The sequence below is a fragment of the Nerophis ophidion genome, linkage group LG24 (assembly GCF_033978795.1).
Source record: "Nerophis ophidion isolate RoL-2023_Sa linkage group LG24, RoL_Noph_v1.0, whole genome shotgun sequence".
In the NCBI taxonomy this organism is placed as follows: domain Eukaryota; kingdom Metazoa; phylum Chordata; class Actinopteri; order Syngnathiformes; family Syngnathidae; genus Nerophis; species Nerophis ophidion.
In genome coordinates this window covers 3560477-3574348 of record NC_084634.1, presented here as the reverse complement: position 1 = coordinate 3574348, position 13872 = coordinate 3560477, and the positions used below count along the sequence as shown (strand labels likewise).

Here is a 13872-nt window from a genome sequence, read left to right as displayed (position 1 = left end):
CGAAACCTTTGAATACTTCCGTTGCTAAATGTTGACGTATTTGAGTCTCCTGCTCTGTGACAGCGGGGGCAGATGAGCAGGACGGAGAGTGGATGGTCCAACAAGCAAACAAGCCTCCAACGCGGGGCGCCAAAGAAGTACGGAGTTCGGCCCAAAGTCAAGGCAAAACTCGGCAAAAATCGTAAGTGGAACCTACAGCCTCTCTCATTTGTTCCCCCCCACACTAAAAATGTTTGTTTCAAAAGGGATGTTTTCCAGGTTTGGGTGGGTTACCTGGCACCTACCGTCACCTACCGCATGCTCTATGAGCTCTTCAGCAGGTACCCAGAGATGAATGTGGAGTAAATCTACAAACCCCGTTTCCATATGAGTCGGGAAATTGTGTTTGATGTAAATATAAACAAAATAGAATCATTTGCAAATCCTTTTCAAGCCATATTCAGTTGAATATGCTACAAAGACAACATATTTGATGTTCAAACTCATAAACATCAACTTTAGAATTTGATGCCAGCAATACGTGACAAAGAAGTTGGGAAAGGTGGCAACAAATACTGATAAAGTTGAGGAATGCTCATCAAACACTTATGTGGAACATCCCACAGGTGTACAGGCTAATTGGGAACAGGTGGGTGCCATGATTGGGTATAAAAAAAAGCACCCCGAAAAATGCTCAGTCTTTCACAAGAAAGGATGGGGCGAGGTACACCCCTTTGTCCACAACTGTGTGAGCAAATAGTTCAAGAACAACGTTTCTCAAAGTGCAATTGCAAGAAATTTAGGGATTTCAACATCTACGCTCCATAATATCATCAAAAGGTTGAGAGAATCTGGAGAAATCACTCCACGTAACCAACATTGAATGACCGTGACCTGTACTGTATCGAAAACCGACATCGATCTCTAAAGGATATCACCACATGGTCTCAGGAACACTTCAGAAAACCACTGTCACTAAAAAAAAGTTGGTCGCTACATCTGTAAGTACTTGTATAGCCATTTCTACCTTCAAGGTACTCAAAGCGCTTTGACACTACTTCCACATTCACACACACATTCACACACTGATGGAGGGAGCTGCCATGCAAGGCGCTAACCAGCACCCATCAGGAGCAAGGGTGAAGTGTCTTGCTCAAGGACACAACGGACGTGACGAGGTTGGTACTAGGTGGAGATTGAACCAGGGACCCTCGGGTTGCGCACGGCCACTCTCCCACTGCGCCAGCTCTACTATGCAAAGCAAAAGCCATTTATCAACAACATCCAGAAAACGCCGCAGTCTTCTCTGGGCCCGAGATCATCTAAGATGGACTGATGCAAAGTGGAAAAGTGTTCTGTGGTCTTGACGAGTCCACATTTCAAATTGTCTTTGGAAATATTCCACATGGTGTCATCCGGACCAAAGGGGAAGTGAACCATCCAGACTGTTATCGACGCAAAATTGATAAGCCAGCAGCTGTGATGGTATGGGGGTGCAGTGGGAGAGTGGCCGTGTGCAACCCAAGGGTCCCTGGTTCAATCCCCACCTAGTACCAACCTCGTCACGCCCGTTGTGTCCTTGAGTAAGACACTTCACCCTTGCTCCTGATGGGTGCTGGTTGGCGCCTTGCATGGCAGCTCCCTCCATCAGTGTGTGAATGTGTGTGTGAATGGATGAATGTGGAAGTAGTGTCAAAGCACTTTGAGTACCTTGAAGGTAGAAAAGCACTATAAAAGTACAACCCATCCATCCATCCATTTTCTACCGCTTATTCCCTTTCGGGGTCGCATTTATCATTATTTATTTATTTATTTATTATTAGTGCCCAAGACATGGGTAACTTACACATCTGTGAAGGCACCATTAATGCTGAAAGGTACATACAGGTTTTGGAACAACATATGCTGCCATCTTTTTCATGGACGCCCCTGCTTATTTCAGCAAGACAATGCCGAGCCACATTCAGCACGTGTTACAACAGCGTGGCTTCATAAAAAAAAAAGAGCGCGGGTACTTTCCTGGCCCGCCTACAGTCCAGACCTGTCTCCCATGGAAAATGTGTGAAGCGTAAAATAGGACAGCGGCGACCCCGGACTGTTGAAGGACTGAAGCTCTACATAAAACAAGAATGGGAAAGTGAAGTGAATCATATTTATATAGCGCTTTTCTCTAGTGACTCAAAGCGCTTTACATAGTGAAACCCAATATCTAAGTGACATTTAAACCAGTGTGGGTGGCACTGGGAGCAGGTGGGTAAAGCGTCTTGCCCAAGGACACAACGGCAGTGACTAGGATGGCGGGAGCGGGAATCGAACCTGCAACCCTCAAGTTGCAGGCACGGCCGCTCTACCAACCGAGCTATGCCGCCCCATGAAAGAATTCCACTTTCAAAGCTTCAACAATTAGTTTCCTCAGTGTTGTTCAAAGAAAAGGTGATGTAACACAGTGGTGAACATGCCCTTTCCCAACTACTTTGGCACGTGTTGCAGCCATGAAATTCTAAGTTAATTATTATTTATGAGTTTGAACATCAAATATGTTGTCTTTGTAGCATATTCAACTGAATATGGCTTGAAAAGGATTTGCAAATCATTGTATTCTGTTTATATTTACATCAAACGCAATTTCCCAACTCAAATGGAAACAGGGTTTGTAGATTCCAACTGCTTTGACCTGACAGATTTCTGAAGTCCCACAGAAGAAGACCTGGTCAAGTAGGTTTCTGTGTTCTTCCTTAGAGTGGGGCCAGTGTACAAGGTGAAGATGCTGCTGGATCAACAAACCGCCTACATAAACTACGCCCGAGAAGAGGACTGTGCGGAAGCTATACGGCGTATTCACGTACGTGTCCGCACCAGAACTGTACTTTGACCGGGTCAAACTAAAAAAAAGGGAAAGTCCTGCTAATAATCCTCGGGTCGGGAGGGAAGTTCTGCCTTCCCTCACTTGTTCACGAGTGAGGGAAGACTTGAACGGGAGATTGACGGACGGTCTGTTGTGGTTGAGAAGGTTTACAGGTTCCTACCCTCACCCACGGTCACGAGCTTTGGGTCATGACCGAGAGGACAAGGTCGTCTCCTCCACAGGGTGTCTGGGATCACCCTCAGGGACAGATTGAGGACCTCGGTCTTCCAGGAGAGACTCAGAGTCTCAGTGAAGTTGTCACGTTAAGTAAATGGTAAATAAGAACAGAATACAAGGATTTGCGAATCCTTTTCAACTTCAACTGAATAGTGAACTAGTGAACTATATTTATATAGCGCTTTTTCTCTAGTGGCTCAAAGCGCTTTACATAGTGACACCCAATATCTCATTTTTACATTTAAAGCAGTGTGGGTGGCACTGGGAGAAGGTGGGTCAAGTGTCTTGCCCAAGGACACAACGGCAGTGACTAGGATGGCGGAAGCGGGGATCGAACCTGCAACCTGAAGTTCAGGGTTTCCCACACATTCATTTATTTGTTACGGCCGCCATAAATAAAAAAAAATATTAAAAATACTATTATGTTGGATCAAATATGGACTGGACTCTCACACTATTATGTTAGATCCACTATGGACTGGACTCTCACACTATTATGTTAGATCCACTATAGACTGGACTCACACTATTATGTTAGATCCACTATGGACTGAACTCTCCCACTATTATGTTAGATCCACTATGGACTGGACTCTCACACTATTATGTTAGATCCACTATGGACTGGACTCTCACTATTATGTTAGATCCACTATGGACTGGACTCTCACACTATTATGTTAGATCCACTACGGACTGGACTATCACTATTATGTTAGATCCACTACGGACTGGACTCTCACTGTAATGTTAGATCCACTACGGACTGGACTATCACTATACTGTTAGATCCACTATGGACTGGACTGTCACACTATTATGTTAGATCCACTATGGACTGGACTCTCACACTATTATGTTAGATCCACTATGGACTGGACTCTCACTATTATGTTAGATCCACTATGGACTGGACTCTCACACTATTATGTTAGATCCACTATGGACTGGACTCTCACTATTATGTTAGATCCACTATGGACTGGACTCTCACACTATTATGTTAGATCCACTATGGACTGGACTCTCACTATTATGTTAGATCCACTATGGACTGGACTCTCACTATTATGTTAGATCCACTGTGGACTGGACTCTCACACTATTATGTTAGATCCACTATGGACTGGACTCTCACTATTATGTTAGATCCACTATGGACTGGACTCTCACACTATTATGTTAGATCCACTATGGACTGGACTCTCACTATTATGTTAGATCCAATATGGACTGGACTCTCACTATTATGTTAGATCCACTATGGACTGGACTCTCACACTATTATGTTAGATCCACTATGGACTGGACTCTCACTATTATGTTAGATCCACTATGGACTGGACTCTCACACTATTATGTTGGATCCACTATGGACTGGACTCTCACACTATTATGTTAGATCCACTATGGACTGGACTCTCACACTATTATGTTAGATCCACTATGGACTGGACTCTCACTATTATGTTAGATCCACTATGGACTGGACTCTCACACTATTATGTTAGATCCACTATGGACTGGACTCTCACACTATTATGTTAGATCCACTATGGACTGGACTCTCACTATTATGTTAGATCCACTATGGACTGGACTCTCACTATTATGTTAAATCCACTAAGGACTGGACTCTCACACTATTATGTTAGATCCACTATGGACTGGACTCTCACACTATTATGTTAGATCCACTATGGACTGGACTCTCACACTATTATGTTAGATCCACTATGGACTGGACTCTCACTATTATGTTAGATCCACTATGGACTGGACTCTCACACTATTATGTTAGATCCACTATGGACTGGACTCTCACACTATTATGTTGGATCCACTATGGACTGGACTCTCACTATTATGTTAGATCCACTATGGACTGGACTCTCACACTATTATGTTAGATCCACTATGGACTGGATTCTCACTATTATGTTAGATCCACTATGGACTGGACTCTCACTATTATGTTAGATCCACTATGGACTGGAGTCTCACAATATTATGTTAGATCCACTATGGACTGGACTCTCACTATTATGTTAGATCCACTATGGACTGGACTCTCACTATTATGTTAGATCCACTATGGACTGGACTCTCACACTATTATGTTGGATCCACTATGGACTGGACTCTCACACTATTATGTTAGATCCACTATGGACTGGACTCTCACACTATTATGTTAGATCCACTATGGACTGGACTCTCACTATTATGTTAGATCCACTATGGACTGGACTCTCACTATTATGTTAGATCCACTATGGACTGGAGTCTCACACTATTATGTTAGATCCACTATGGACTGGACTCTCACTATTATGTTAGATCCACTATGGACTGGACTCTCACTATTATGTTAGATCCACTATGGACTGGACTCTCACACTATTATGTTGGATCCACTATGGACTGGACTCTCACACTATTATGTTAGATCCACTATGGACTGGACTCTTACACTATTATGTTAGATCCACTATGGACTGGACTCTTACACTATTATGTTAGATCCACTATGGACTGGACTCTCACACTATTATGTTAGATCCACTATGGACTGGACTCTCACTATTATGTTAGATCCACTATGGACTGGACTCTCTCACTATTATGTTAGATCCACTATGGACTGGACTCTCACTATTATGTTAGATCCACTATGGACTGGACTCTCACTATTATGTTAGATCCACTATGGACTGGACTCTCACTATTATGTTAGATCCACTATGGACTGGACTTTCACACTATTATGTTAGATCCACTATGGACTGGACTCTCACTATTATGTTAGATCCACTATGGACTGGACTCTCACTATTATGTTAGATCCACTATGGACTGGACTCTCACACTATTATGTTAGATCCACTATGGACTGGACTCTCACTATTATGTTAGATCCACTATGGTCTGGACTCTCACACTATTATAAAAGTAATGGGACTCTGTCTGTGAATGGAGCTTGTAGTGACATATTATTTTAATATGTAAATATTATATAAATATGTAAATATTATATAAATATGTATATAACTATGTACATAAAGTGTTGTAATTATATTCCAACTTCGCGCTCTTCTTGGTCATCGACCTTCCATCCCTCAGGCGGTTCTGCATCAAAAAGTGACAGTGTGTAAAGGATATCACCACATGGGCTCAGAAACACTTCAGAAAACCACTGTCAGTAACTACAGTCGGTCGCTACATCTGTGAGTACAAGTTAAAACTCTACAATTCAAAAGGGAAAGCCATTTATCAACAACACCCAGAAAGGCTGCCGGCTTCGCTGGGCCCGAGCTCATCTAAGATGGACTGATGCAAAGTGGAAAAGTGTTCTGTGGTCTGACGAGTCCACATTTGTAATTGTTTTGAGACAGTATGTTTTGGGGTGGTATAGCTCGGTTGGTAGTTCGATTCCCGCTTCCGCCATCCTAGTCACTGCCGTTGTGTCCTTGGGCAAGACACTTTACCCACCTGCTCCCAGTGCCACCCACACTGCTTTAAATGTAACTTAGATATTGGGTTTTACAATGTAAAGCACTTGAGTCACTAGAGAAAAGCGCTATATAAATATAATTCACTTCACTGAGGAAAAGGACCATCCGGATTGTTCTAGGCGCAAAGTTGAAAAGCCGGCATGAGTATGGGGGTGCATTAGCCCCCCCAAGCCATGGGTAACTTACACATCTGTGAAGGCACCATTCATTCTGGAAGGTACATACAGGTTTTGTCCTCATCCAAGCAACGTTAGCATGGACGCCCCTGCTTATTTCAGCAAGACAAGGCCAAGCCACGTGCAATATGAAGGCTAAAATACGAGGCAGGACAACTTAAGCTGTACATCAAGCAAGAATGGGAAAGAATTCCACCTCAAAAATGCGTCTCCTCAGTTCCCAAACCTTTACTGAGTGTCGTTAAAAGGAAAGGCCATGTAACACACTGGTAAAAAAAATGCCTTTTTTGCAATGTGTTGCTGCCATTAAATTGTAAGTTCATGATTATTTGCCAAAAAGAACATGAAATATCTTGTCTCTGCAGTCTCTTCGATTGAATATAAGTTGAAAAGGATTTTTATTTACCATTTACACAACGTGACAACCTGCGACGAGGGGGCGACTTGTCCAGGGTGTACACTGCCTTCCGCACGATTGTTGCTGAGATAGCCACCAGCGCCCCTCCGCAACCCCAAAGGGAATAAGCGGTAGAAATGGATGGACGGACAACGTGACAACTTCACAAGTATTGGGTTTTGTACTACGGACGCCTCCCTGGTGAGCCGGGACGAGACCTCGGGCCAGACCAAGGACACGGAGGGACTATGTCTCAAAGCTGGCCCGAGAACGCCTCGGTATCACAGCCCCGTAGAACTAGAGGGCGTGGCCGGGGACAGGAAACTCTGGGGGTCTCTGCTTATGCCGACGCCCCCATGACCCGGACTCGAAGTTCTGCAAATGCTTTTCTTTTGCAGGGGATGACGCTGGAGGGGTCTACTCTGGAGGTGCGGTCCCCCATAAGGAGCAACGCTGAACCTGGAATGGCCAAGGCGGAGCTCAGTGACCCGGCCTCTCAACGGAGGTGGGAACGCCTCAAGTTCTGAACATCCTGTTTTGCAGCGTACACTAATCTTAATTATCGTCCACCGCCTAATTCCTGCTGCCGCCCCAAAATCGGAGTTCGTATCCCTGCGTATTTTATACCCTTATGGGCATAACACAAGTACTGTTTACTTCTTGAAATGTTGAAGCGACCCCAAAAGGGACAAGCGGTAGCAAATTGTCAGGTTCAAACACTGATGACATTTATTAAACAGACAAGAAGCAAGGAACCATGCAGAGACAGAGTTCAATTTAGCTCATGAGGAGAACGCATGGAGCTGCACACTTAGTCACGGTTTCGCCCTACGCTCTAAAGTTCAGCTCCCGCCTCCCTCTATTTATTCAGGAGTTCCACAGTCAACATCACTGAGGCCGCCTCTAAAAGGAGTGGTCAAATATATAATGCGAAGCAGGGACAGGACGCACAATACGTGACGGAATGTGCTGGGTGCCTTGTCTCTGTCGTCTTATCTGCGTTGAGGTCCTTGAAGTCCTTGGCTGTTAGCGGGCTAAAATAACGATCACCCCTCAGACAAGAAGTTTCGTCCTTGCACAGATAGAAGAGTCTAACTTGAGCACAATAGCTAATAACGATAGCAACGGACTTAAGCCTACTAAAGTTGTGTGATAATATACATACATGATTAGTCTGACAAAAATGGATGGATGAATGGAAGATGTGTCGGTATCAAAATTACTTGAAATCAATTTTTGGTAGCAGCAAAGTGGTCGTTTGGGTAGATGTTAGCTCTAAAAAGGGTACATCAGCAAGTAAACAGTAGAGTAGGTACTTGATTTTGATAGATGTAATGCTCATAAGGGTATTATTCCAGTAAAATATGCAAAGGTAAGATTTGTCAGTATCAAAATATTACTTGAAATACATTTTTGGCAGCAGCAAAGTGGTCGTTTGGGTAGATTGGGGGAGGGGCGTGGTTAAGAGGGGCGGAGTATATTTACAGCTAGAATTCACCATTTTATATTTATTTATATATAATAAAATATATATTCACTGAAAGTCAAGTATTTCATATATATATATATATATATATATATATATATAAAATAAATACTGGGATTTCAGTGTTCATTTATTTACACGTATACACACACAACACTCATCAACTCATTGTTAAGGGTTGAATTGTCCATCCTTGTTCTATTCTCTGTCACTTTTTTTCCATCCATATGCATGCACAGTAGATGGCAGTATTGTCCCGTTAAGAGTGTCACAACATTGCTGTTTACGGCAGACGAACTGCTTTTCGGTAGATTAAAACGTGACTGCTGTTGTTGTGTGTTGTTACCGCGCTGGGAGGACGTTAATGAAACTGCCCAACAATAAACCCACATAAGAAACCAAGAACTCGCCCTCGATCATTCTACAGTTATAACGTCATTGGGCAGACACGCTGTTTTATATTGTGGGAAAGCGGACGTGAAAACAGGCGGTCCTCACTCAGATCCGCATGGAGCTGGAGGCCACGCCCCCTCCAGCTCCCCCTGAATTTCGGGAGAAAATTTGTGTTTGATGATGAGGCATTAAAAGCCACAGAATGCGAGGGGTCCATCAGACCCACAAAAGCTGGCCGAGTAACAACAATATGAACGTCGCACTGAATATTTCTCGGCCAATTTCTGCATCCCACAGGGATTCTTCTTTTTGTGTTGTCAACACTGTCTGCTCTCATTTTCTCGCACATTTGACCCTCTGACGGAGATAGATATCTACATACATCCATATTTAAGAGTTACCTTTCTATATTCAAAGTCATATTTGAAAACAGCTAGTTTATTCCGTTTGTTCCCTCTCTGTTTGTCCGCTAGTAATCTATGTGTTAACCTTGAAGCTTTAGGATTGTAAGGAGTAGCTATACTCCCTTCTTATCTCTTCTTGTCTCAGGCTTACTTAGCAGAACAACAGATATGTGTATTCGTTCCGGTGGGTGTGGGCGGGGGAGATATTGAAGAAGACAGCGCTTCCGTAGGGTTTTCAGATCAACTAGGCGACGGGAATTGAATGTGTTGTTTTTTAGGTTGGTCCCCCCAAAGCTTTGGAATAAATTGCAAAATACCTATTCGGTTCTGGGCTATCATTTAAACTCAGCTTATGTGTCATCAAAATAACTTGGGATTGACCAGCAATTTAAATTCCCCCGGAGTAACATCTGGTCCAAACGCAACAACCTACACTCTGTCCTCCTCCTGTCTAGGCCTGCTGTGTGTGTGTGTTATGCAGAACATCAATTTCCACATATCTATTAGCGCTGGGTCCCACAGACCCGAACACCCCACAAGGGTTAAGGGCCATATAAATAATCTTTGATTGATATCTGGTCTCAAAAGAACATTATTCAAATTAAAATACTTCTCAAAGTAAAATGTAGGTAAATAATTTCGTAAATCATAGAGATTTAGGTGTTGTTTTTTAGGCCGTATCGAGTCTGGGCTCTAAAAACCATGTCCATTGTCCTCTCCAATCCTGGTGTCCAGATGGTTTCAGAGGGAGTGTTTCTTCTGGAGGACCACCGGGTGCACGCAGGAGGACTGCACCTACCGACACGTGCCCGGGCGCGAGGGCATCGACAAGGACAAGTTCAACAGCTGATCCAAAACAAAACACACGGTGACATGAGCACCATCAGGGTGGTGCCACTGGGATCTGGACTTGGGGTTGGTAATGAGGTCTATGCCTGGACGTGATAGCAGTCAATAACTGGACTGGTTTGCAGATTTTTGCACACCAACTGAGGGGTTAGCACACCTCAACTTTGTTGGATTTTATGTTGTATAGTTGTTGAAATAATGGTATGTACACCGGCAGTCGCCACTAGAGGGCAGCAGGCCGTCGTGTTCCTTTTTTGCTTAACAGATGCTGGGTCTGTCATGGTGGTCCAACTCCTCATTACACTTCTTTCTATCTACTTCTAGAAGAGCAATGTTATCTATTGTCGTCAAAAAGCATGTTGAAGAATATTGGTCAGGAAATGACCAAATTTCAACAGTAAAATTAACATCAGAACCCAATTAATGTTGTCTAAAAAGCATGTTTCAACGTATTTGTGTTGTGGAATATTGGTTGGGAAATGACCAAATTTCAATGGTCAAATCAACGTCAGAACCCAATTAAACGTTGTATTATTGTTGTAGAATATTGGTCAGGAAATTACCAAATTTCAACAATAAAATTAACGTCAGAACCGAATTAAACGTTGTATTATTGTTGTAAAATATTGGTCAGGAAATGACCAAATTTCAACAGTAAAATTAACGTCAGAACCCAATTAAACGTTGTATTATTGTTGTAGAATATCGGTCAGGAAATGACCAAATTTCAACAATAAAATTAACATCAGAACTCACTCAAACGTATTATTGTTGTAGAATATTGGTCAGGAAATGACCAAATTTCAACAGTAAAATTAACGTCAGAACCCAATTAAACGTTGTATTATTGTTGTAGAATATTGGTTGGGAAATGACCAAATTTCAACAGTAAAATTAACGTCAGAACCCAATTAAATTTTCTATTATTGTTGTTGAATATTGGTTGGGAAATGATCAAATTTCAACGGTCAAATCAACATCAGAACCCAACATTGATTAAATGTTGGAAATGACCAAATTTCAACGGTAAAATTAACGTTAGAACCCAATTAAACGTTGTCTAAAAGCATGAGTCAACGTTGTATTTGTGTTGTGGAATATTGGTTGGGAAATGACCAAATTTCAACGGTAAAATTAACGTTAGAACCCAATTAAACGTTGTCTAAAAGCATGAGTCAACGTTGTATTTGTGTTGTGGAATATTGGTTGGGAAATGACCAAATTTCAACGGTAAAATCAACGTCAGAACCCAACATTGAATAAATGTCGTCAAGAAGCATGTTGTAGAATATTGGTCAGGAAATGACCAAATTTCAACAATAAAATTAACGTCAGAACCCAATTAAACGTTGTATTATTGTTGTAGAATATTGGTCAGGAAATGACCAAATTTCAACAGTAAAATTAACGTCAGAACCCAATTAAACGTTGTATTATTGTTGTGGAATATTGGTCAGGAAATGACCAAATTTCAACGGTAAAATTAACGTCAGAACCCAATTAAATGTTGTATTATCGTTGTTGAATATTGGTTGGGAAATGACCAATTTTCAACGGTCAAATCAACATCAGAACCCAGCATTGATTAAATGTTGGAAATGACCAAATTTCAACTGTAAATTTAACATTAGAACCCAATTAAACGTTGTATTATTGTTGTAGAATATTGGTTGGGAAATGACCAAATTTCAACGGTAAAATTAACGTTAGAACCCAATTAAACGTTGTCTAAAAGCATGAGTCAACGTTGTATTTGTGTTGTGGAATATTGGTTGGGAAATGACCAAATTTCAACGGTCAAATCAACGTCAGAACCCAACATTGAATAAATGTCGTCAAGAAGCATGTTGTAGAATATTGGTCAGGAAATGACCAAATTTCAACAATAAAATTAACGTCAGAACCCAATTAAACGTTGTATTATTGTTGTAGAATATTGGTCAGGAAATGACCAAATTTCAACAGTAAAATTAACGTCAGAACCCAATTAAACGTTGTATTATTGTTGTGGAATATTGGTCAGGAAATGACCAAATTTCAACGGTAAAATTAACGTCAGAACCCAATTAAATGTTGTATTATCGTTGTTGAATATTGGTTGGGAAATGACCAATTTTCAACGGTCAAATCAACATCAGAACCCAGCATTGATTAAATGTTGGAAATGACCAAATTTCAACTGTAAATTTAACATTAGAACCCAATTAAACGTCTTAAAGCATGTTTCAACGTTGTATTTGTGTTGTGGAATATTGGTTGGGAAATGACCAAATTTCAACGGTAAAATTAACGTTAGAACCCAATTAAACGTTGTCTAAAAGCATGAGTCAACGTTGTATTTGTGTTGTGGAATATTGGTTAGGAAATGACCAAATTTCAACGGTCAAATCAACGTCAGAACCCAACATTGAATAAATGTCGTCAAGAAGCATGTTGTAGAATATTGGTCAGGAAATGACCAAATTTCAACAATAAAATTAACGTCAGAACCCAATTAAACGTTGTATTATTGTTGTAGAATATTGGTCAGGAAATGACCAAATTTCAACAGTAAAATTAACGTCAGAACCCAATTAAACGTTGTATTATTGTTGTGGAATATTGGTCAGGAAATGACCAAATTTCAACGGTAAAATTAACGTCAGAACCCAATTAAATGTTGTATTATCGTTGTTGAATATTGGTTGGGAAATGACCAATTTTCAACGGTCAAATCAACATCAGAACCCAGCATTGATTAAATGTTGGAAATGACCAAATTTCAACTGTAAATTTAACATTAGAACCCAATTAAACGTCTTAAAGCATGTTTCAACGTTGTATTTGTGTTGTGGAATATTGGTTGGGAAATGACCAAATTTCAACGGTAAAATTAACGTCAGAACCCAATTAAATGTTGTATTATCGTTGTTGAATATTGGTCAGGAAATGACCAAATTTCAACGGTAAAATTAACATCAGAACCCAATTAAACGTTGTATTATTGTTGTGGAATCTTGGTTGGGAAATGACCAATTTTCAACGGTCAAATCAACGTCAGAACCCAACATTGATTAAATGTTGGAAATGACCAAATTTCAACGGTAGAATTAACATCAGAACCCAATTAAACGTTGTCTAAAAGCATGTGTCAACGTTGTATTTGTGTTGTGGAATATTGGTTGGGAAATGACCAAATTTCAGCGGTAAAATTAACGTCAGAACCCAATTAAATGATGTGGTCCTGATGGCTTCATCTGGCCAGGATCTTCAGCTCTTACTGGATCGGTTCGCAGCAGAGTGTGAAGCGACCGGGATGTCCATGGTCCATGGTCCTCGCCCGGAAAAGGTTGGAGTGCCATCTCCGGGATGTGGAGGAGACCCTGTCCCAAGTTGAGGAGTTCGAGTACCTCGGAGTCTTGTTCACGAGTGAGGGAAGAGTGGATCGTGAAGTCAAGAGGCGGATCGGTGCGGCGTCTTCAGTAATGCGGACGCTGTATCGATCCGTTGTGGTGAAGAAGGAGCTGGAAAGCTCTCAATTTACCGGTCGATCTACGTTCCCATCCTCACCTATGGTCATGAGCTTTGGGTTATGACCGGAAGGATAAGATC

The 13872-nt window shown here is 41.6% G+C and overlaps 2 protein-coding genes across 10 annotated transcripts in view; one reads left to right on the top strand and one right to left on the bottom strand.

Moving 5' to 3' along the window:
• The window catches only part of si:dkey-33c12.4 (uncharacterized protein LOC560112 homolog), a 37601-nt gene extending 24194 nt beyond the window's left edge, over window positions 1-13407 (top strand). For 5 of the 6 annotated variants that reach the window (XM_061886538.1, XM_061886536.1, XM_061886535.1 and 2 more), the window contains 5 exons: window positions 64-181; window positions 246-320; window positions 2719-2821; window positions 7548-7654; window positions 10168-13407. In XM_061886538.1, coding sequence (XP_061742522.1) covers window positions 64-181; window positions 246-320; window positions 2719-2821; window positions 7548-7654; window positions 10168-10282 — 518 coding nt within the window. In that variant the 3' untranslated portion in view covers window positions 10283-13407. Of the gene's footprint in view, window positions 1-63; window positions 182-245; window positions 321-2718; window positions 2822-7547; window positions 7655-10167 lie in introns of those variants that run through there. The other variant, XR_009804159.1, reaches the window with a different exon arrangement.
• alms1 (ALMS1 centrosome and basal body associated protein) overlaps window positions 1-13872 on the bottom strand; it is a 172784-nt gene that overhangs the window by 71242 nt on the left and 87670 nt on the right. The gene's annotated exons all lie outside the window — the stretch shown is intronic.